At 47.1% G+C, this 24,836-nt stretch overlaps 1 protein-coding gene across 1 annotated transcript in view; it reads right to left on the reverse strand.

Annotated features, from left to right (window-relative positions):
• Nucleotides 1–24,836, reverse strand: part of TTLL5 (tubulin tyrosine ligase like 5) — a 798,469-nt gene that overhangs the window by 394,138 nt on the left and 379,495 nt on the right. The window contains 1 exon segment of the mRNA XM_029598396.1: nucleotides 2,973–3,035. Coding sequence (XP_029454256.1) covers nucleotides 2,973–3,035 — 63 coding nt within the window.

Here is a 24,836-nt window from a genome sequence, read left to right on the forward strand (position 1 = left end):
GGACGGGTTGGCTGAATCTCATTGTAGGGTGCGGCTGGGGCCTGGACCAGAGCTGGTTCCCCTTTTGTTGTGCTTGTTCCGAAAGGACTGGTTCCTGTCTGTAGGGCGGGGCGCTTGATAGTTGTTTCTGTATGAATTGAAGCACTGTGAACCTCTGCCCCTGGAGGATCGGGGAAAGGGTCACTGGTTTCTCTTGCATTTGTCCTCCGGTAGCCGCAGTAGTGGGGACTCGCCCCATTTGTCAGCCAGTTTCTCTAGTTCACTGCCAAACAGGAGGGATCCCTTGAAGGGCAACCTTGTGAATCGCATTTTGAAAGATACGTTGGCCGACCAGCTTCGGAGCCAGAGTTGCCTCCTGGCTGCCACAGCTGATGATACTCCTTTGGCCATTGTGCGCACCAGATCGGAAGCAGCATCCGCAAGGAATGATACTGCTGGTTCCATGGCTTCCCCAGGGGTGTTGCTCCTGGTCTGTGATAGGCAGGCACGTGTCACCACGGTGCAGCAGGCCGCTATTTGTAGGGACATAGCTGCGACATCAAAGGACTGTTTAAGGATGGATTCCAGACGTCGGTCATGAGCATCTTTGAGCGCTGCTCCTCCCTCCACTGGGATAGAAGTGCGCTTCGAGATCGTGCAGACCATGGCATCCACTTTTGGGCATGTCAGAAGGTGTTTGGCCGCCGGGTCCAGGGGGTACATGGCTGCCATAGCTCATCCCCCTTTGAATGTGGACTCTGGAGCACTCCATTCCAGGTCAATTAGCTGCTGGACGGCTTGTAACAGAGGGAAATGGCAAAAGGTCTGGTGGAGTCCCTCTAGCAGGGGATTCGTCTTAGGCTCCCCCGAAGCACTTGTGCCCGGGATAGCAAGCTCCTTCAGGCTGTGGGTGACCAGGTTTGGGAGCTCGTCCTTGGTGAAGAAGCGTCTCATGGTTCGGTGAGGCTCTGTCCCTGGGGGGACTTCTCCCTCTTCTAGAGGCTCTGATTCCTCTTCAAAGTTGTCCGTGTCCCCGTAGGTGGGGCTTCTGGATGGTGGAAACATTTGTCTGGGCCTAGAGGGGCCTGGGGCATAAAGGTCTTCAGGTGGAGACTGTGGCTGTTTAGCCGGAGGCTCCGTCTGCATGTGAACGAAGGTGTGTAGACCTTTGAAGAATTCCACCCATGAGATAGACGCTGGGTCCAAGCTAAGGGGCACTGTGTCCCTGGGGGGTCCCCGTTTGAGGGGTGTCCCGCTGGAATTTATTAGGTCCGGGGTACTCACTGTGGAGCTAGTACTCAGCCCTGGGTGGGACGGTCCCTAGACTGGATCTCCCACGGCCTCCTCGCACTGAACGCACAGGGCGTTGGCCTCTTCATTTTGTGTGGCTCTGATGTGGCATGCTGGGCAGAGGCCTTGAGCCTTGATCTCCGTTTCTGGTGGTGCCATGGGTATAGACGCGTAAATCCTTATGCGCTCCAGTGTGTCTAAGATGTGCGTGCGGGTGTGCGCCCAAGTCGCAGGTATGCGCCCAGCCCAGTAAGCGCGCGATGCACGTATATCTTATGCACATAAGAAGAAAAACATAAGAAAATGCCATACTGGGTCAGACCAAGGGTCCATCAAGCCCAGCATCCTATTTCCAACAGTGGCCAATCCAGGCCATAAGAACCTGGCAAGTACCCAAAAACTAAGTCTATTCCATGTAACCATTGCTAATGGCAGTGGCTATTCTCTAAGTGAACTTAATAGCAGGTAATGGACTTCTCCAAGAACTTATCCAATCCTTTTTTAAACACAGCTATACTAACTGCACTAACCACATCCTCTGGCAACAAATTCCAGAGTTTAATTGTGCGTTGAGTAAAAAAGAACTTTCTCCGATTAATTTTAAATGTGCCACATGCTAACTTCATGGAGTGCCCCCTAGTCTTTCTACTATCCGAAAGAGTAAATAACCGATTCACATCTACCCATTCTAGACCTCTCATGATTTTAAACACCTCTATCATATCCCGCCTCAGTCGTCTCTTCTCCAAGCTGAAAAGTCCTAACCTCTTTAGTCTTTCCTCATAGGGGAGTTGTTCCAATCCCCTTATCCTGTTTCGTCTGGTTTCCTGGTTCCTGACTTCGGATCAGCTAGCGGCACTTGTGTATGTAACTTTATGCGCACGTGTATTTTGTGCACCTAGCTAGCCTTGTGCGCTCAGTTCGAGACAGCGGACAGAGCGGCAAATAGGGCCAAGATGGCCACGCCGACCACGCGGGCAATATGGCGACCACCTCGGAGGGTCTCCAACTTAAGGTTTTACACCTCTACCATCTGCTGGAGACAAAGAATACTGGGCGACTGCAGGCGGCACACAGTCTATTTACAGTAAAAGCTTTTCTTCTTCGCCCATAGGTCCTCTCTCCCCACCAGAGTTGCCAACTTTTCCATAGACTAGGACTGGCACTTGAGGGCCGGAAGAAAAGGGGACCTGGTCCTCTCATTTTTTGCAATAATTATCCTAAATCTGCCACTATTGCCCTTGAACTTGATTCTCCTCTCCATCCCTCTATTTCATCACAAGGGGTGTCACACTAATTGCATGAGATGTGTGAATGATCTATGAAAGTTCATTCAATAGGCAGCCTTACTAAAGGGCCTCGGTTGACAGGCAATATTAATCACAAGGAATCAGTGTAAAACTTGACTCTAAGTACACATTAATCATGTACAGTCAACCTTTACTATTCCAAACTTACACCTTCCCCTGGCCCATTACTAGGAAATCAAGGTACGGCTGCTGTATGAGTTCTTCTCCCTTGCAACCCACTACTATCTGTATCATAAGAAGATAAGAAAATGCCATGCTGGGTCAGAGCAAGGGTCCATCAAGACCAGCATCCTGTTTCCAACAGAGGCCAAACCAGGCCACAAGAACCTTTCAAGTACCCAAACCTGGCAAGTACCCAAACCTGAAGTTAAAGCTCTCTAAGTAGATACCTACCTCTCATGGAAGAGCCGTGTGGCCAGCATGTAATTCATTGTTGTTCGATGTTCCAGGAAAGGCCTGAGAAAAGAAAATTTAACATTTTTTTTTTAACAGTTATTTCTCATCCTATTCCAATAGAGAACCAGAGCGATCAACATCATTACAATAACAATACAAGTTACAAATATATTAATAATTGAATTACAATAATTAAAAAGCTTCAATCACTGCCTGTTTCCAACCCCTACTCTCACTAGGAGTAAGACAACTAAATACCACCCCAACAATTTCTAAAAATCAAACCCACAAAAAACCCCTCTCCCACAGCTGGTTGCTCTGCAGCAGGCCACAATTCAATGGCAACCTGCGATGACATGTGCAGGAGGAACAGGTCCAAATACCAATGTGGAAGACCACAAGCTTCGAGGGGAGCTACAAAGGTGGAATCATCTCACCTCCTGCAGCCCTGCCTCCCCTGACCCCACACTTCCTTGCACCTGCTCTGGCTGCCCCCTCCCCTCACCCCTCCTGACCCCCCATCCCTCCAGCCAACCCCCTGGCGCCCCCCCACACCCCCGTTGCTTTAACACTTGGGAAAGTTCCACATTATCTACATTAAATTTCATCTGCCATGCAGTTGTCCAGTCTCCTAGTCTGCAGTTCTTTACAATCTGCTGCTGTTTTAACAAATTTAAATAATTTTGTATCATTTGCAAATTTGATTACATTTGTTGTTCCCTTTTCCATATCATTAATGAATATGTTAAACAATACAAGGCTCAATCCTGTGGAGGAGTAGCTTAGTGGTTAGAGCAGAGGGCTCAGAACCAGGGAGAGCAGGGTTCAAATCCCACTGCCACTCCTTGTGACCCTGGGCAAATCACTTTACCCTCCATTGCCTCAGGTACAAACTTGGATTGTAAGCCCTCTGGGGACAGACACATAACTATTTTACCTGAATGTAATCTGCATTGAAATGCCAAAAAGCTGAATATCAAAATCTAATAAATAAATACTGATCCCTGACGTACTCCATTTGGAAAACTGATGATTTTTTTCCTATTATTTTATTTTAAACTTTTTTTTACCCTCTTTCCAGCCTTTTAATCAGTTACCAATCCATAATAGGACACTGCCTCCTATCCCATGACTTTATAATTTCCTGAGGAGTCTTTCATGAGGTACTTTTTTCAAACGCCTTCTGGAAATGCAGATACACAATCTCAACCGGCTCACCTTTATCTACAAGTTGAGTTACACCTTCTAAAACTTCTAAAAGACGGGTAAGTCAAAACCCTTTTCTAAAATCATATTGACTCTTTCCCATTGTCTATCTACATGGCCAGAGATTTTGTTTTTTAGAATGGCTTCCACCATTTTGCCCGGCAGCAATGTCCAGCTCACCGGTCTATAGCTTCCCAGATCACCCCTGGAGCCCTTTTTAAAAAAGCAGCATCACATTGGCCTCTTTCCAGTTTTCAGGAATTGAGGCTGTTTTAAATGAAAGGTTACAGATCATCAGTAACAGGTTAGCAATTTCATGTTTTAGCTCTTTTATTTTATTTATTTATTTGTTGATTTTTATATACCGACATTTGTCAGAACATCCTGCCGGTTTACATTGTAACAAATTAACAAGACAGTGAAATACAACAAACAGGGATAAGGAAGGGGGAGCAGCAATGAAGGAGAAGAGAGGACAGCAGTAGGAAGGATAGAGAAAGAGAGATTTTATAGGAACATTCGAAATATAAATTAACAATAGACAATGTATGCACAGGTGGGCTGGTAGGTACCAGACCACTGATGTCAGTGAAAGGGATAGAAGGGAGGGGGAGGGAGGGACAGGGAAGGATAAGCTAAGGGTGGAGGAGGGGAACTAATAACAGTATTTAGGGGTCTTTGCTAGGGGGAAGAAACACTGTATTTTGGAGACTTTGCTTGGGGGGAAGAAAAGGGGAGAAAGAGGAGAGGCACATAGGAGGAGGGGATGGTGAGAGGGCTGAGGGGTTAGAGTGCAAGCTAAGTTTGGTCAACATCTGGATATGCTAATGTGAAGAGCCAGGTTTTGAGCCCTTTTTTAAATTTAGACAGGTTAGGTTCTAGCCGGAGGGCCGTGGGCAGGGTGTTCCATAGGGAAGGGCCGGCAGTGGAGAAGGCCCTTTCTCTGGTTGAGTTTTTAGTGAGGGGATGTATAGAGTTCCAGCAAGGTGGGATCTGGAGGGGCGGGTTAATGATCGGAAAAGTGGTGCATTCTCGAGCCAAGTGTGATTTGATTGTACAATAAATTGTGGAGAATGGTGAATGTTTTGTATTTTATGCGGGAGGCTATAGGTAACCAGTGGAGGTCTTTTAGGATAGGGGTAATGTGATCGGATTTACGTGTGTTTGTGAGGATTCTGGCCATGGCATTCTGTAATAGTTGGAGGGGTTTGATAGTAGAGAGAGGGAGGTCCAGAAATAAAGAACTGCAGTAGTCCAGTTTAGTTAAGATAGTTGCCTGTAGGACTGTGCCGAGGTCTTGGGTATATAGCAGGGGTTTAAGTTTCTTTAGGATGTGCAATTTGAAGAAGCCTGTTTTTATGGTATTGTGGATGTGAGATTTGAAATTTAAATGTTGGTCAAGATAGACACCGAGATCTCTCACATTGCAGCTGAATGCGTCGGGAGGAGAGTTGGTGTTGCTTAAGGCAGGGAGCGAGCGAGCTGGGGGATTGGAGATTGTGAGGAGCTCCGTTTTAGTTACATTTAAAGTGAGATGTAGGTTTGAGAGGAGAGTGTTGATTGAAGTAAGGCAAGAATCCCAAAATTGTAATGTTTTGGGGAGGGATTCTTGAAGCGGAATGAGAATTTGAACGTCGTCAGCATACATGAAGAACTTTAGCCCAAGATCAGAGAGGAGATAGCAGAGGGGAACGCTGGGTGGATACCATCCAGCCCCTGTGATTTGTTACTCTTTAGTTTGTCAATCTGATCTATTTCCATCCTCCATTGTCACAGATATTTATTTTAGTTGCTCAGAATCTTCACCATTAAAGAATGTTTCAGGTGTGGGTATGCTCCCAACATCCTCCTCCATAAAGACAAAGGCAAAGAATATAAACCATATATAATATAATCCTAAACCAGCTTTCGTCCATAGGAATCAGCGGCACCGTCCTATCCTGGTTCAAAACCTCTCTCAACAACAGAGGTTACAAAGTTAAACTCCAAAACAAAGAATCCTCAAGATTTGACTCTGTCATAGGAGTCCCACAAGGTTCTTCATTATCTCCGACTCTATTTAATATCTACCTTCTTCCTCTCTGCCAACTTCTCACCGACCTCAATCTAAAGTATTTCCTTTACGCAGATGATATCCAAATTATCATCCCCATCAAAGACACATACTCTAAAACTCTTGACTACTGGGAATCATGCCACCAGAAAATCAAACAATTACTAAACAGCTTACACCTCATCTTAAACTCATCCAAGACTGAAATCCTACTCATCTCTCCTGAAAACAATATCTCTAATACTACTTTTCCTACCAACCTACCTACCACACAAGTTAGAGACTTAGGAGTGATAACTGACAACCGGCTAAACTTCAAGGCACATATCAACAAAACAACCAAAGACTGCTTCTATAAACTCCAGGTTCTGAAGAGGATAAGACCTCTTTTCCATGCTCAAGACTTCAGATCAATCATCCAAGCAGTCATTTTTTCAAAAATAGACTATTGCAATTCCCTATTGCTAGGTCTGCCCTCATCCTATTCCAAACCATTACAGATGGTTCAAAACTCAGCAGCCCGATTACTAACAGGCGCAAGAAAGAGAGACCACATATCTCCCATTCTGAAAGAGCTACATTGGCTACCCGTACACTTCCGTATCATGTACAAAGCCATATGTATCATCTTCAAAACTATTCATCAGCGCATCTCCCTCATCTACAAATCCCCCTCCAAGTATACAACTCGACAAGACCGACCAGAGATGTTTACAGAGGCGCCCTCAAAGTTCCCCCTGCGAAAATGACCAGACACATCACCTTAAGAGATCGTGCCACCTCCACAGCTGGCCCTTCCCTGTGGAATTCCATTCCTACAGATCTCAGACTGGAACCCTGCCTCTTAACTTTTAGGAAAAGACTTAAGACTTGGTTATTCAAGCAAGCTTTCCAAGACACAATCTAATAACACAAGTCAAGGACACATACCAAGGACTCCACAAAACTCTCAACCATTAATCATGCCTTTTGTACATAGCATTTAATTTATTTGTATACCGTTTAACCGTTTATTCTTTCCTATCTCTTCCTTTTTCTTCAAGTTCTGCTACCCTTGTTATTTGTAACTGCTCCTTTGGTCACCACAGTTCGAGTTGATGTATTTAATGCACTCCCGTTTCATGTAAACCAGCAAGATATGTTTTCATGATTGCCGGTATATAAAAACCTTAAATAAATAAAAATAAAATAAGAATATATTCAGCTTTTAAGAACATAAGAAAATGCCATACTGGGTCAGCCATGGGTCCATCAAGCCCAGCATCCTGTTTCCAACAGTGGCCAATCCAGGCCATAAGAACCTGGCAAGTACCCTGGACTTCTCCTCCAAGAACTTATCCAATCCTTTTTTAAACACAGCTATACTAACTGCACTAACCACATCCTCTGGCAACAAATTCCAGAGTTTAATTGTGCGTTGAGTAAAAAAGAACTTTCTCCGATTAGTTTTAAATGTGCCCCATGCTAACTTCATGGAGTGCCCCCTAGTTTTTCTACTATCTGAAAGAGTAAATAATCGATTCACATCTACCCGTTCTAGACCTCTCATGATTTTAAACACCTCTATCATATCCCCCCTCAGTCGTCTCTTCTCCAAGTTGAACAGTCCTAACCTCTTTAGTCTTTCCTCATAGGGGAGCAGTTTCATCTCCGTTATCATTTTGGTCACCCTTCTCTGTACATTCTCCATCACAATTATATCTTTTTTGAGATGCGGCGACCAGAATTGTACACAGTATTCAAGGTGCGGTCTCACCATGGAGCGATACAGAGGCATTATGACATTTTCCGTTTTATTCACTATTCCCTAATAATTCCCAGCATTCTGTTTCTACTATTTCCTTGTCCTCCCTGAACACCCCTTTTGCCCCTCTCCCATCCAGCAGCCCAACTGACTCCCTCACATGTTGGAATCTATTGGACGGTGCCCCAGATCTCTTGTTTGTTTCAGCCCCTCCTTCCTGTCTCCACAAAAACCAGACACCATCAAGGAAGACCAGAGTAGAGGAGCAGGAACAGAGAGCCAAACAGCGGCAGTGAATGGCAGGTAAGAGCCTCTGCTCCCTGCTACAACCCATTCTCTCCCACCCCCACCTGCTGACTGGAGCACAGGGCTAGTCTCTGCTGTATGCTTAGAGTCAGTACCCCAGGTCTTATACTGTATGTCCTGCAGGGACCTGGGACTCAGATGACATCCAGAGAAGGGAAGGGATGGGAAAGGAAGGATGAATGCTAAAAGGGGTGAGGGGAGAAGAGGTGAATAATGGGTGTGAATATTTGGGGAATAAAGCACAGGATGTTGACAGTATTATGCACTGCTGCTCCTGCTTGCTGGGGGGAGGGAGGCAGAAGGGAGAAAAGACCCTGGATAAGGGGCAAAGTGTTGGAGAATGAGAACCTGGATAGAGAGACACGATCATGTACTGGACAGAAGGAGAAAGAAAAATGACTCAGAAATAAGGAAAGAAAGGGGAATCTGGTATAGAGGGCAAGATCTGTGGCAGCGGAATCCTGGGAGAAGAAGAAAGAACACTGGATGTCAGAGAGGAGGAAGAGGAAGAGAGGACTAGGCATTGGACAGACAGAAAGGGGAGATGGGAACTGGAGAAGGAGAGCTGGGGATGAGAGAGAAAGGATCTTGATTTGAGAATGGGGGAATTCTGGGAGGTAATAGAGAATAGGAATGAAGGGGAGAAATGAGGAAAGGAGAGCATCATGGAAGAAGCAGAAAGATTGGAGGAGGAGAAAGTATTAAATCATCCACTCAAGGAAAAAGACAAAGAAGGAAAGAGGACACCAGAGAGAGAGAGAGGGAAAAAAAAAGAACAGAAAGAAGACCTGAGAATGAAAAAAAAAAGATACAATCAGCCAGAAAAGCAAGTCAGAGTCATCAATGATTGGAAACTTATAACCTAATACAGAATATTAATAAATCATCAGTGTAAAATATTCGGGGACCCAGTTCAAAAGCTCTGAACTGGACATGCCTCTCACATAGAATTTATATGTTGGGAAGAGTTGGATTTTGTTGGCTAATTTTGACTTTCTGGTGTACAATTAATTCTCTTATATGCAGGGTATACTTACCAGCATGGAGGCTTTTGTATTTGTTGCAAAAATGTTTTGTGGTAACAAAAATAATGTTGAGATTACTTACCTGATAATCTCCTTTTCCTTAGTGTATGCAGATGGACTCAAAACAAGTGGGTATAGTGTGCTCGTGCTAGCAGTTGGAGACGGATCTGACGTCAGCACGGGTACATATACCCCCACAGGAAGTGCAGCAATTCAGTAATCTTCCTTGCAAAAGCTGCATGGATATATGTGTAGCTGACCGATCGATTAAATGAACAGGATTACCCTGACCGATTGATAGTAGCTGGAGACCGCCAGTGTTCTCAACCGGAAGGCGTCGACACCCGACAGGGTGGATGGCCTATTATAAGGAAAAACATGGCTTACTGTGAGTCGGTGAATCCCCATGTATGCCAGCAGCCGGGCGGGATGCTGAGTCCATCTGCATACACTAAGGAAAAGGAGATTATCAGGTAAGTAATCTCAACATTTCCTAGCGTGTAGCAGATGGACTCAAAACAAGTGGGATGTACAGAAGCTACTCCCGGACTGGGCGGGAGGCTGCCTGAGGTCCGTTCAGGATTGCCCTCGCAAATGCTGTGTCCTCCCTGGCCTGAACGTCCAGACGGTAGAATCTGGAGAAGGTATGGAGGGAGGACCACGTCGCCGCTTTACATATCTCTGCAGGCGACAGCATCCTAGTTTCTGCCCAAGAGGCCATTTGCGCTCTGGTAGAATGAGCCGTGACCTGTAGAGGTGGTGGTTTTCCTGCCTCCACGTAGGCCGCCTTAATAACTTCTTTGATCTAGCGAGCGATGGTTGGCCGTGAGGCCGCTTCTCCTTGCTTCTTCCCGCTGTGAAGGACGAACAGATGGTCCGTCTTTCGTACTGCTTCTGACATTTCCAAGTATCTGGCCAGTATTCTGCCGATGTCGAGATGACGCAGTATTCGACCTTCTTCCGACTTCTTCAAACCTTCTGTGGTTGGCAAGGATATGGTTTGGTTGAGGTGAAATTGTGAGACTACTTTGGGTAAGGAAGGAAGGAACCGTGCAAAGATGGATAGCCTCTGGAGTGATTCTGAGAAACGGATCACGGCAGGACAGTGCTTGTAGCTCTGAGATGCGGCGTGCTGAACATACAGCCAGCAAGAACACCATCTTCAAGGTCAACAAACGGAGAGACAGGCCTCGAAGCGGTCTGAAGGCGGATCCCGCCAGAAATTCCAACACTAGGTTGAGGTTCCACAGGGGCACTGGCCACTTCAGTGGCAGACGAATGTGTTTGACTCCTTTCAGGAAACGTGAGACGTCTGGGTGTTTGGCAATGGTGTTGCCATCACTCCTGGGACCGTAGCAAGACAGCGCTGCTACCTGAACCTTGATGGAACTGAGGGACAGACCCTTCTGAAGTCCATCTTGTAGGAAGTCCAAAATGATAGGAATCTTAGCGGCATGTGAATTGGTGCTGCGAGAGTCGCACCAGGCTTCAAAAACTCTCCAGATCCTGATATATGTCAGTGATGTGGAGAACTTGCGTGCTCGGAGGAGTGTGTCTATTACCGGCTCAGAGTATCCTCTTTTCTTCAATCTAGCCCTCTCAATGGCCAGACCGTAAGAGAGAATTGAGCTGGATCCTCGTGGAGGATGGGACCTTGCAGCAGCAGGTCCCTGTATGGAGGCAGAGGTAGAGGATTCCCTGCCAGTAGTCTTCGCATGTCTGCGTACCAGGGTCTTCTCGGCCAATCCGGGGCCACTAGAAGAACTAGGCCTCTGTGTCGCTGAATCTTGTGTATAATGGCACCCAGCAGGGGCCACGGGGGAAAGGCATATAGCAGGATTCCCTGAGGCCATGGCTGTACCAGGGCATCGATCCCCTGGGATAGCGGATCCCACCCGCGGCTGAAATATCTGGGTACTTGAGCGTTGGACCTGTCTGCTAATAGGTCCATGCCCGGCATCCCCCACTGATCCACAATCATCTGGAAAGCTGTGGGCGACAGCTGCCATTCCCCTGGGTTTAGGCTTTCTCTGCTGAGGAAGTCTGCCGTGGTGTTGTCCTTCCCGGCGATGTGAACGGCGGAGATGTCCTGGAGATTCGCTTCCGCCCAAGTCATCAGGGGGGCTATTTATAGGGATACTTGTTGGCTTCTGGTTCCGCCCTGTCGGTTGATGTATGCCACCGTGGTGGCATTGTCCGACATCACTCTGACCGCTCTGTTGCGAAGTCTGTGGGCAAATCGCAGGCACGCTAGCCTGACTGCCCGTGTCTCTAGTCGGTTCATGTTCCACCTTGACTCTTCTCTGTTCCAACGCCCTTGGGCGGTGAGTTCTTCGCAGTGTGTTCCCCATCCGTTCAGACTGGCATCTGTAGTGAGCAGGGTCCAGGTTGGGGAGGACATTCTTGACCCCGGGCTCATGTGGCCGGGCTGCAACCACCACCGTAGCTGGTTCCGCACTGTGGTTGGTAGAGGTAGGTGTACGGTATAGTCCTGTGATCGTGGGCTCCACCGAGACAGGAGGGCGCGTTGTAATGGTCTCATATGAGCCTGCGCCCATGGCATCACCTCCAGAGTGGATGCCATGAGGCCGAGGACCTGTAGGTAATCCCGAGCTGTGGGCCGGCTGGCGCTCAGCAAGGCCTGCAGATGATTCCGGAGTTTCGACTTCCTTTTGGAGGTCAGGCTGACCTTGTCTTCCTGGGTGTCGAATTGAACCCCTAGGTATTCCAGCGACTAAGAAGGCTGTAGGGAACTCTTGTTCAAGTTTACAACCCATCCTAGGCTTTCCAGAAGAGCTATAACTCTGTTGGTTGCCTGGTGGCTCTCCTCTGGTGACTTCGCCCGGATCAGCCAATCGTCCAGGTAGGGATGGACGAGGATTCCCTCCTTCCTGAGGGACGCTGCCACTACTACTATGACCTTGGTAAAGGTCCGTGACGCGGTGGCTAACCCGAAGGGTAAAGCCCGGAACTGGAAGTGTTGGTCCAGGACCTTGAAGTGTAAATAGCGCTCATGATCCCGATGGATTGGGATATGCAGGTAGGCTTCCGACAGATCTAGGGATGTGAGAAACTCCCCTGGCTGTACTGAATTCTTGACAGACCTCAGAGTTTCCATGCGAAAGCTGGGGACCCGTAGGTATCGGTTGACTGACTTGAGGTCCAGAACGGGCCGGAAAGTGCCCTCCTCCTTGGGCACGATGAAATAGATGGAATAATGCCCAGAATTCATCTCCCTTGCAGGCACTGGGATTATGGCCTTTAGGGACAGGCGCCTCCGCAAAGTAACCTCTAGGGCCGTCCTCTTGATGGGCGAACAAGGAGATTCCACGAACCTGTCCGGCGGGAGTCTAAGGAAATCCAGGTAATACCCTTCTCGGATGATGGCGAGGACCCACTGATCCGAGGTAATCCCGACCCACCTTCGGTAGAAGAGGGATAGCCTGCCCCCTATGGCTGCTACCCCCGGATGGATCGGCTGATTGTCATTGTGGGGTACGGCCGGGACCCGAACCCGAGCCGGTTCCCCTCTTGTTGTGCTTAGGCCTAAAGGACTGGTTCCTGGCCTGCGAACGAGGTGCTTGGTAGCGAGTCCTGTAAGGGTTGAAGCGCTGAGAGGTTCTACCTCTGGATGGTCTAGGAAAGGGGCGCTGGTTCCTCCTTGACCGGTCTTCTGGTAGACGGGGTATTGGAGAGGCGCCCCATTTATTGGCCAGTTTCTCAAGGTCGCTGCCGAACAGGAGGGATCCCTCAAAGGGCATTCTCATGAGGCGTGTCTTGGAGGAGGAGTCGGCCGACCAATTACGTAGCCAGAGCTGTCTCCTGGCCGCCACTGAGGATGACACTCCTTTGGCAGCCGTACGGACTAAGTCGGAGGCTGCATCAGTGAGGAACGAGAGCGCTGATTCCATTTCTTCTCCCAGGGTGTTGTTCCTAGCCTGTGATAAACAGGAACGTGTCACCACGGTGCAGCAGGTCGCAATTCGTAGGGATATGGTTGCCACCTCAAAGGCTTGTTTCAGAATGGTGTCCATGCGCCGGTCATGTGTATCCTTGAGGGCCGTCCCCCCCTCCACCGGAATGGTGGTGCGCTTCACAATTGCGCTGACTATGGCGTCTACCTGGGGGCACACCAGCTTCTCCTTGGTTGCCGGGTCTAAGGGGTACATGCCAGCCAAGGCCCGACCCCCCTTGAATGAGGCCTCCGGCATATTCCATTCCAGATCAATTAACTGCTGAGCTACTTGTAGGAGGGGAAAATGGTGAGACGTTTGGCGCAGGCCCTCTAACAGGGGATTCTTTCTAGGTTCCTCAGGGACACCGTGGCCCGGAATAGCCAGCTCCGACATTGAGAGATCAGGCCTGGGAGATCCCCTTTCAAAGAGAAGCGCCTCATGGTCCGATATGGTTCAACCCCCGAGGGCAGTTCTCCCTCCTCGGGGGACTCATCTTCCTCAGGGCAATCTGAATCCCCATAAGTGGGGGTTTCGGGTGGCACGTGGCCGTGCCTAGGCCTTGAGGGTCCAGGGGCCGGGTCATCCGGTACGTATGGACCTGCTCGGGGAGCAGCCTGCATTGTGACAAAGGCATGAATTCCCTTAAATAATTCCACCCAGGAGAGCGAAGCAGGATCTGGTCTGAGGGGTACCAGGTCCCTCGAGGTCCCCGGCTGCTCACTGCTGCCCTCTAGGTCCAGGGTGTTCCCTGAGGAACTGGCAAGTACGCTGGGCTGCGACCGGTCCTGGCCCGGAACTCCCAGGGCCTCTTCACATTGGTCACATAGGGAGTCTGCTTCCTCGCTCTGTGTGGCTCTGAGGTTGCATGCCGAGCAGAGGCTCATGCCTGATGCTGGAGGGGCGGGCTCCGCTGACGCATGGGCTCTCTGACGCTCTATGTGTGCCTGGCGTATCAGCGGGCGCCTATGAACGCGCGCCTACCAGCGTGCGCCTAACAACGTGCGCCTATCGCGCGGTGACAAACCAGGCAGGAAAATGGCGACCTCCGTGGTGGATTGCCACATAGGCAGACTCTGCGAATCCTCGCTTCCTCGGAGACCAACAAGTAAAGATGTACGCCTTACCTTGTCTTCGGCGCTTCCCGGTTGCGACCCGGGCGGTCTCCAGCTGCGGGGGGGAGAGGGTGAGTACAGTCACCGCCGCGCTCAAGGAAGTGCACCCCCTGCCTCTGGGCCACGCCCGAACTCGTCTCGCTCGGGGCCAAGTCCACGCCGGGACCGAGGCTGCCTCTATGCCGCGCCCGAGCCCTTCTCACTCGGGGGCTAGGTCCCTGCTGCGAGCCGGCCACCGGACCGAGGCCCTTACCTCCGAGGGACCACGGAAATCGCTTCGGGAAATTCAACTGGGGGAGGGACCGACTGGTATCACCGCAGGAGTGCGGGGCTCGTCTTCAGGTAGGTTTCTTCTATGAATTTAGTTGTGTAGAATTTGATAACACGCTCAGCGAGCATGAGGTAGCTCCAAAGTGCTTTGGAGACGGAAATTACTGAATTGCTACACTTCCTGTGGGGGTATATGTACCCGTGCTGACGTCAGATCCGTCTCCAACTGCTAGCACGAGCACACTATACCCACTTGTTTTGAGTCCATCTGCTACATGCTAGGAAATGTGCTTTTAAGTATATATTGAGAGTAGATTACTAGAATGTTCCATGGGGCCAGCCCACTGAACATCTGCAGCTCCTCTTTCCAAATGAACTGCTCACTCACTACTAGCAATACAGGGAACAACTAACCCAGATTCCCCCACTAGAACTCTAGTAATCTTACCCTAGCTCCCTCCTTCCCACTGGAAGGAGAAGGGCATCACACATCTTACCAGTAATTCACCTCTTCTGATGTTTGAACATGTAGGACTCTAATCTCACAGGTTTGGCTTTTCCACACGTTCAGATGTCAGAGTGAAGCTGGAAGAATGAGGCACACACAGGTAAAGAGTGCTACTTTCCTCCTGAGAGTTATGCAAAATTTGGTTTTGTACGCCACAAGGACTGAGCTAACTTGAAAGTGCCACAAAATAAGAGATGTTGAGAAGCAGTAATCTAATGGATAATACGCTGCAATTGCACTTTGATGAATTCTTATCAAGTTTGATTTTAAACCTGCATTAGAAAGATGCAGTAGGCTGGAGGGCATGGCCTCAGGGAAAGATGGCCGCCTGAGCTCTAACTGTCCCAGAGCTATTTTTTGCGGAATTGTCACACTTCCCACTGGCAGTTCGCCCCCAGAGTGCCCCCTGCTACTACCTATTGATTACTGATGGCGACGAAGAAAAAAGGTTCAGTTTTCATAAATGAAATCGACATCTGAAGATCCGAGGCCTAGAACAACTGCTGAAGCCAGGGAGATAAGCGATTCAGCTATGGAGGAGCCTGCACCTGGTGGCGCATCAGAAGGGCAGTCATCAGAAATACCAACTTGGGCAGAATTTCGCCAATGGTTCTGCGATCTATGTCGGGACATGTGCGAAAACAAACAAGAGCTGATTGCCCTAATATCTGAAATGAAAGAGGATCTGTAGAAGCTAGAACGGCATGTAGATGAGTGCGATGTCCGTTTAGATTCACAATGAGACAAATGGTAGAAGTTGCATTTTCAATGTGGAAGCCTAGCAATGGAGAATCTAGAACTTTATTGAGGACTTAGAAAATCGTAATCATAGAAGTAACCTCCGATTTCGAGGTGTCCCAGAGACTGATGCTTTTAAGGATTGTCATGCCATAGTGAAAAATTTGTATGCCTTCTTTCTGAGCCATGTCCAAAACTCTGACCAGTTGGATACGTTGCCTGATGTGGAACTGGAAAGGATGCATCGGGCAGTCAGCCCTAAGGTGGGGAATAAACCCCGGGACATAGTGGTTTGTTTTCATCGGTTTCTGATTAAAGAACAGGTCCTTTCCGAGGCCAGAAAACAGCCATCTGGGAATCTCATACTATTTCTGTCTTTGCAGATCTTTCCCCTGTTACCATAAAAGAGCGGACTTTAAGGAAGTCACTTTGGTTCTCAGAAAGGAGGGGATGCGATACTGATGGCTTTTTCCATTTGGATTAGCTATGACCATCCGGGGAATTTCATCTAGAGTGAGTAAAGTGGAAGAGGCAGAGGCCATTTTTGAAGAAGCAGGCTTCATGATGAAGAAAGTTTCCTCTCCAGACAAATCGGTGGTTCCCCATCAAGAAGATCTTCCTAAGTGGCGCGTTAGGGAAAAGTGGACGGAGACTAAGAAGACATTCTGGGGACTCATATTCAACTAAGGACAGTGGAAAGGGCTGAAATATTTACCTATTTAAGTGGGATTTGCCTCTTGTACTATTAGCTCTTGATGTATTACTTTGGGGAAGGATTTAGGGCAGCATGAATATGCTGTCCAGTGGAATGTGTGGTTAAACATATGTAATTTTATTTTTGTATATTACTACATTAAAGTTTGGGAAGCTTTTTTGGCTCGGGGAGGACTGGACCTTTACGTCAGTATGTTCTCTCCTCCTACTGCAGTAGCAGTTCTGCTATAGAACAATAGCAGATGGTTTGGGTTAATGGGTTGGGACTGGGGGATTGAATTTTTTCATTGTGATGGTGGGATGGCTGCAATATGTTGGGATAGTATTGAAGGTTCCTGGGGAAGCATAAGGGACTCGGGGGGCTTTTCTTTTTTTTATATTCCTTGCCTTTATTTGTTGGTAATGGCAGGCATACGATGTCTTTTCTTTCAACCGGTTTATGATGGCTAACTTTCGCATTTTACCCTTAAATGTTAAAGGGTTGAATATCCCTTACAAAAGACAATTTCTTAAATCTGAGGTATTGGATTCAAGGGCTATTGTTTTCTTTCAAGAAACTCATTTAAAAAAAACAGTACGAGTACCTTGTAAAATGGTCTATTTTTCCCTTTCAATTTTTTGCTGCATATATTTACCACCAAGGGAGGTAAATATATGGGTCCGGGGATTTGGTTTCACAAAGATTTTAAGGGGGCTATTAAAACTAGTTATGCTGATCCAATAGGTAGATATCTTTTGGTCAAATTTGAATTGGAGGGGAAAATATATTCATTACTGAATGTTTATGCCCCAAATACAGGACAGGGAGAATTTTTTTTGACTCTTGGAACTTTGTTAGAATCCAAGAGCGAGAGTTCTTTGATGGTGGCTGGGGACTTTAACATGACTTTGACCCAAAAACTGGATAGTTTGGGGGGGGGGAGAGGGAGATAATCAGAGATCTCAAACACTGAGTTCAGCTTCAGAAGATGTTGAGATCTCTGGAATTAGTAGATAAATGGTGACACAGATATCCTCAGGTACAAAATTATTCCTTTTATTCTAATTCACTTAAGTCTTACTCAAGGATTGATTTCTTTCTTGTAGATAAAATGGTATCCCAAAAGGTTTCTAAAATTGAGACTGTTCCAATTTCTTGGTCCGATCACGCTCCTATTTGGTTCGATGTTAAATGCGGAAGGGAAGAATCTGGGGGGGGCGCTACTGGAGACTTAATACCATCCTTTTATAGGGGATGAGAAATTTTGCAATCAATTGGCTGATACTATCAGAGACTATATAACCTTGAATGATGTGGGGGATATTAAGGCTGTTATCAGAGGACATTTAATTTCTAGGTCGGCATATATTCACAAAATTAAATTAGTGCAAAAGCAGAAGCTAATAAGCGAATTATCGGTTTTGGGTCAGCGGCATAAGTGTACATTGTCCTCCGATATTTATAAGCAGATGCAATCTTTAAGGGATGAGCTGCAGGCTCTAGAATGTGTCAAAATTGCCTTTCAAATGAACCAGACTAAGCAGACTTATTCTGAGTGGAGAAATAAGGTAAGTAGGCTATTGACAGGTAAGCTAAAAAAAAACAAACGCATTTCCCAACATCTGATCACTAGAGTTAAGTCTGAGACCAGAGAGTTATCTCTCCCGGGAGATATCAAACAAAGGTTTACACAATTTTAAGGCAAGCTGTATAAAGCCGATGCCTCTATTGCCAACAGTCAGATTAATGATTATCTGAATTCAGTTGTTCTTCCTAACACTAGGAAAGAAGAAAAAGAAGTTTTTGAAGCTGAAATTACAGTAGGTGAGGTCTCACAGGTGATTAAAGATTTAAAGGTAAACAAATCTCCAAGGCTTAGATGGTTTTAATGCCTTATTTTATAAAAAGATTCTCCTCCGACTTAGTTCCAATTTTGTTGAAATGATAAAATTCGCTACAAGTGGGTAATATCTTGTCAGCAGGGGCCAACGTGGCTGATATTACCATCTTGGCAAAGCCTGACCACGACCCAACTCTTTGCGCTTCATATAGGCCTATATCTTTAATAAATGTGGACCTTAAAATTCTAGCTAAAGTTTTAGATAATAGACTGAATAGGGTTATGGGTAAGCTGGTGCATCCAGATCAGTGGGGTTCATCTCGGGGAGGATGGCTGCTAATAAACTGCGCAAAATTATGGATTTAATTTGGTGGGTAAAATAATTGTGCACCCTTGCAGTCCTCCTCGCAGTGGATGCCAAAAAGGCATTCGATTTGGGGCACTGGTCTTTTTTGTTTCAGGTTTTGGAGGGGATGAATTTTGGTTATTTATTTCTCAGTTGGCTTCGGCAATTATATTCTAATTCCATGGCCTGCGAGAAAGTTAATGGGTCTTCTTCCAGCAATTTCCATTTTCAATGCAGGATACGGCAAAGGTACCCCTTATCCTCATTATTATTTAAGAACATAAGAAGAGCCTTTTGCTTTACATATCAGGAAACAGGACACGATCTCTGGGGTTAAGGTAGATGAAGGGGAATATAAGCTTTCCTTCTTCGCCGATGACATATTTACTTTAATGGACCCTATCCCCTCTCTGAGGGCGGCCATGTTAGCATTAGATGATTTTAGCAGGGTTTCAGGTTTCAAATTAAATATAGAGAAATCTGAATTGCTAAATCTTACTGTGGATGAGGACCAACTTTCTTGGCTACAAACCAGGTTTCCGTTCAAATGGGCTACTCAAAGTATTAAATATTTAGGGATTCGAGGGAGATCACATGATGTGTTGAGCTGGGTGGACATATTTCCCACCGGCTCCCGGGCCCATCTCGCACAGCGCGAGCCATCCTACCGCAAATTTACCTGTCTTGGACGTACCGTCCACTGGGTGGACGGTGTATATATCCAGCGATAGTTTTATGCGTAGAACCGCACCTGTTATAACATCTAAAGGGGGAAAACGCAAAAAAGAAAAACCGAGGGCTCCTGGGCCAAGATGGCAGCTGACGGTGAGGGTGAGTCTCCTTCCTCCTACGCAGCGCTAACGCTTGCCAATATCAGGGAAGCGATTAAGGACGCCCCAGAAGACAAGCTAACGCAAATCACTTCTCAGTTAGGGGACGTTAAGGACTACTTGACGGTGTTACAACCCCGCTTGGAACAAATCGAGGGCCGCATCTCCCACCTAGAGGATGGCGCGACCGCAAATGAAATGAAAATGGCAGATCAGGACAAGCGAATTTCGGCATTACAATCGAAAGTGGATGAGCTGGAAAATAGAGCTCGGAGGGATAAATTACGCTTCTTAGGATTTCCGGAGGATGTGGATGAAAGGTCGCTGTGCACGGTGTTAGAGGCTTGGATCCCCAAGGCGCTGGCACTCCCTCACTTGCAGGGGAAGTTGGTCATTGAACGGGCGCACAGACTTGGGGCGCGAAGGGAGACCACGAGGCGGCCTAGGCTGATTATCGCAAAAATCCTCAATTCAGCCCACAAGTCGGAAATTTGGCGGGCCTCCCGAGCGAAAACCGATCTCTGCTATCAAACTCACCCTATTAGGGTGTTTCAAGATTTCTCCGTGGCAGTCTCGGAGGCCCGACGAGGTTTCACTCCGAACTGCACCACACTTCATAATCGTGGCTTCAGGTTTTCCTAACTATTCCCTACCCGTTTACGGGTATGGCATACGGAGCAGGCGCACTACTTTGAAACCCCGGGAGAGGAACAAGCCTTTTTGGACACCTTACCCACCTGATAAATACACGAGCGTCTCACAGGTACTCCTTTTCCATATTTTTGTAGCTGATAGAGGTTCATTCTGGGGTGGACATCTCACAGTTTGGAATGGTGCCTTGCTGGGAGACTTCCATAGTTGATGCTCTTCCCCCTATGTTTTGGGGGTTCGAGTTTTAGACTACTTGTTATTATTGGAAATAGCAGCTGTGCGTGGCTACCCTTTCCTATTTTTTTTTTTTTTAATTATTGCGGGGGTTGCAGATGGAAGGTGAGGGGTTCCTCCGGAACTGACTTAAGGAGGACCCCATCCTTATTCTCCGGATTCTTACTTATCGACTCTGCATGTCCCTGCCTAACTTCAGTCGATTCTCTAAATGCAGTCGCCTTGATGTCTCTTTCCCCAGCTACCAGAGTACCTCTATGGTTGGCTGCACTGTTTACATCAGGGACCCACTGCACACAGATTTCACCAGTCCCAATCTGCTGGACGAGGGGTTCCCCGACCTCCACGGTTCTTCTATATCGGATATGATTGCCGTCTTGTATTCAGGAGCCTTCACTGGATCTCCTATTACTGAAACCTTCTTACCTTCTGTCAAGGCTGTGGATTATGTTTACCTCCACCAAAAAAAAAAAAGGGGGGGGGGAAATGTTTTTTTTGTATGTTATGACGTTGCCTTTCATGTTTGCACTCTTGTTACTCTCCCCGCGCTGTTTCTGACTGTGAACTGGGAAGTGACTCCTTCCCCAATTTACCCCGTGGAGGCTCCTGTTAAATGTTGTTTCTATGGGGGCCATTTGTTGAGACTCCTGGTGACCTCTAAGTTGGGGGGTATAGGTTTGACGCCTACATGATGGCCGCCCACTTTGAAATCCCCTTGGACAATGACCCATTGGACTTTATTTCTTGCCTACTTTGTAATTGAGGTGGACCCGGACTGCATCAAACGTGATCTCTATTCTCCCTAGGAGGAGACTTCATGGCGTGGGTGGGTGGACAGGTAGGTTATTGGATGGGATTGAGGGGGATGGAGAGGGGACGAAGAGATGATAGAAGGGGTGGATGGGGTAGTGGGGGTACGAAGAGGGTTTAGGGGGGAGAAAGGGGGTAGGGAAAGGAGACCTGGCAGATGGACTTTGGCAGGTATTAAAAGCAATTGTGTTTCCCTCTTACTCTGTACTAATGTAATCCCTTGGGAAGCGGGATTTTGGTGTGGGGGCCTCAGCTGGGAGGGTCCCCATGTGGCAATTCAGATTAATTCAGCAGATACATGTCTTTTTCTTGGAAACCTATGAGTAATTTTACCCACTTTATTTCCTGGAATGTGTGAGGGCTTCACACCCCCATTAAGCGCTCTAAGGTATTTGCCTTGCTGAAGAAAGAAGCTGTGGCAATGACTTTCTTGCAAGAAATCCACCTTACTGATACTGAACACGCGAAGTTACATCGCTCTTGGGTTGGGGATGTTTGATTTGCGTTGGCCTCGTCTAAATCTGCGGGGGTTGCAATTCTACTCAACAGGCAACTTACCATAAAAATTTGTAAAGAAATCTGAGATCCTCAAGGTCGGTATCTTATTTTGGTTACTGAATTATTTGGTCAGACAGTGGTCTGATAAGACCTGTGACCCACAGACACCCGTTATTGACAGCTGTGCAGCCCACAATTCTACCCCCCCCTCCCCACCCCACTCACACAAGGCATTAAGGAACTCAAAAAACAGTATTACAGTGGGCTCTGGTAGAATTAGAATTGCCACTGTATCAAGTGCAACAAGTACAAAATGCCTTCTCTGTATTAAATACTGAAGAAGTTCTTGAGAAAAAGACTGAAGTGTTATCTGAAAAAAGATAAGAAGCCCAATGCATACAGAAATTCCAGATCAGAAACCAAAGAAAAAAGCTCACTGTCTTGGATGACTGTCATCAGAGGCACTAATCTTTTCCCTTGCACAAATGCAAAGGGAAAAGTGGATAACAAAACTCAACTAAAGAGGTCACAAAAGGAGTCCAGGAACAGCAGTAACCTGAACGAAGAAAGCTGGAAAGCTATGAGCACAAATTCTCGTAGTTTGGGCAATAAAATCCCAGATCTGCAAGCCCTAATGGTGGAGGTGGACTTGGACGTTGTTGCTGTCACAGAAATATGGTTTACGGAATCTCATGACTGGGATACGGCAATACAGAGAGGATAGGAAAGGGGGAGGAGTGGCTCTTTATGTCAGAAACAATATCCAAGCATCTGAGCTGCAAGGAAGATGGGGCAATGAAGAAGCAATATGGGCCAACCTAAAAAAAGATGGGGCAGCCATTTTTATTGGAGTGGTTTACAGGCCTGCAAACCAAAAGGAAGAGCTGGACAGAGATCTGGTTGAAGACACCCAAAAGATAGGAAAGAAGGGAGAAGTGGTGATCGTTGGAGACTTTAATATGCCAGATGTAGACTGGAGAATCCCATCTGCAGAATCTAATAATAGTAGAGAAATAGTGGATGCCCTGCAAGTAACTTTGTTCAAACAAATGGTAATGGAACCCACGAGAGAAGGAGCTATACTCGACTTCGTGCTCACTAATGGAGATAATGTCTCTGATGTCCAGGTGGGCGCCCACCTCAGTACCAGTGATCATCAAACGGTATGGTTTAATATCACAAAAAGGATATGGAAAAGAAGCACAAAGACCCATGTTTTGCAGTTCAAAAACACAGACTTTGATGAAATGGGGAAGTACCTGGAGGAAGAACTAAAAGGCTGGGAGAACGAGAGAGATGTGGATCAACAGTGGACCAATCTAAAAGGAGCAATTACCAAGGCAACTAATCTATATGTTAGAAAAGTAAAGAAAAGAAAAAGAAAAATGAAACCTATCTGGTTCTCAAAGGAGGTGGCTGACAAAATAAAGGCTAAAAGAACAGTGTTCAAGAAATATAAAAGATCCCAAAGGTAGGAGCACAAAGAAGAATATCTGGTAGAACTGAGGGAGGCGCAGAAATTAATCAAGACAGCAAAAAGTCAAGCGGAAGAGAGGATTGCCAAGGAGGTAAAGAGAGGTGACAAAACATTTTACAGATACATCAGTGAAAAGAGAAAAGTTCAAAGTGGTATAGTGAAATTGAAAGGTGGAAAGGATCAATGTGTGGAGAGAGACGAAGAAATGGCAGAAATATTAAACGAATACTTCAGTTCTGTGTTCACTAAAGAGGACCCTGGAGAAGGACCGTCGCTAGTTAACAAGAAACTGGAGGGGAGTGGAGTAGATGTAACTCCATTTACAGTAGAAAATGTATGGGAAGAGCTGGAGAAACTGAAAGTGGACAAAGCCATGGGGCCTGATGAAGTTCATCCCAGGATACTGAGGGAGCTCAGAGATGTGCTGGCAGGTCCGCTGTGTGACCTGTTCAATAGATCCCTAGAAACGGGAGTAGTTCCGAGTGATTGGAGAAGAGCGGTGGTGGTCCCGCTTCACAAGAGTCGGAACAGACAAGAGGCTGGTAACTACAGACCAGTTAGCCTCACTTCGGTGGTGCGAAAAGTAATAGAGTCACTGTTGAAAGAGAGAATAGTGAACTATCTACAGTCGGGAGAATTGCTGGACCAGAGGCAGCATGGATTCACCAGGGGAAGATCCTGTCAGACAAATCTGATTGACTTTTTTGACTGGGTAACCAAGGAATTGGATCAAGGAAGAGCACTCGATGTCATCTACTTGAATTTCAGCAAAGCTTTTGATACGGTCCCGCACAGGAGACTGGTGAATAAAATGAGCAGCTTAGGAGTGGGTGCCGAGGTGGTGGCCTGGATTGCAAACTGGTTGACGGACAGAAGACAATGTGTGATGGTAAATGGAACTCTCTCTGAAGAGAGAGCGGTTTTAAGCGGTGTACCGCAAGGATCGGTGTTGGGACTGGTCCTGGTCAATATCTTTGTGAGCGACATTGCGGATGGGATAGAAGGTAAGGTTTGTCTTTTTGCGGATGACACTAAGATCTGCAACAGAGTGGACACGCCGGAAGGAGTGGAGAGAATGAGACGGGATTTAAGGAAGCTGAAGAGTGGTCGAAGATATGGCAGCTGAGATTCAATGCCAAGAAGTGCAGAGTCATACATATGGGGAGTGGAGATCCGAATGAACTGTATTTGATGGGGGGAGAAAGGCCGATGTGCACGGAGCAGGAGAGAGACCTTGGGGTGATAGTGTCTAATGATCTGAAGTCGGCGAAACAATCAAAGAAATCAATTAGATTTGACTGACAGGACCTTCCCCTGGTGAATCCATGCTGCTTCTGATTGAGCAACCCACCGGATTGTAGATAGTTCAGTATCCTTTCCTTCAGCAGAGTCTCCATTAATTTTCCCACCACCAAGGTGATGCTAACTGGCCTGTAGTTTCCAGCCTCTTCTCCGCCCCCACTCTTGTTAAGTGAGACCACCACCTCTCTTCTCCAGTCACTAGGCACTACACCCTTTTCCAAAGATCTACTGAACAGGTCACACAGTGGACCCGCCAGCACA

Source organism: Rhinatrema bivittatum, chromosome 4 (genome assembly GCF_901001135.1).
Source record: "Rhinatrema bivittatum chromosome 4, aRhiBiv1.1, whole genome shotgun sequence".
Taxonomy (NCBI): domain Eukaryota; kingdom Metazoa; phylum Chordata; class Amphibia; order Gymnophiona; family Rhinatrematidae; genus Rhinatrema; species Rhinatrema bivittatum.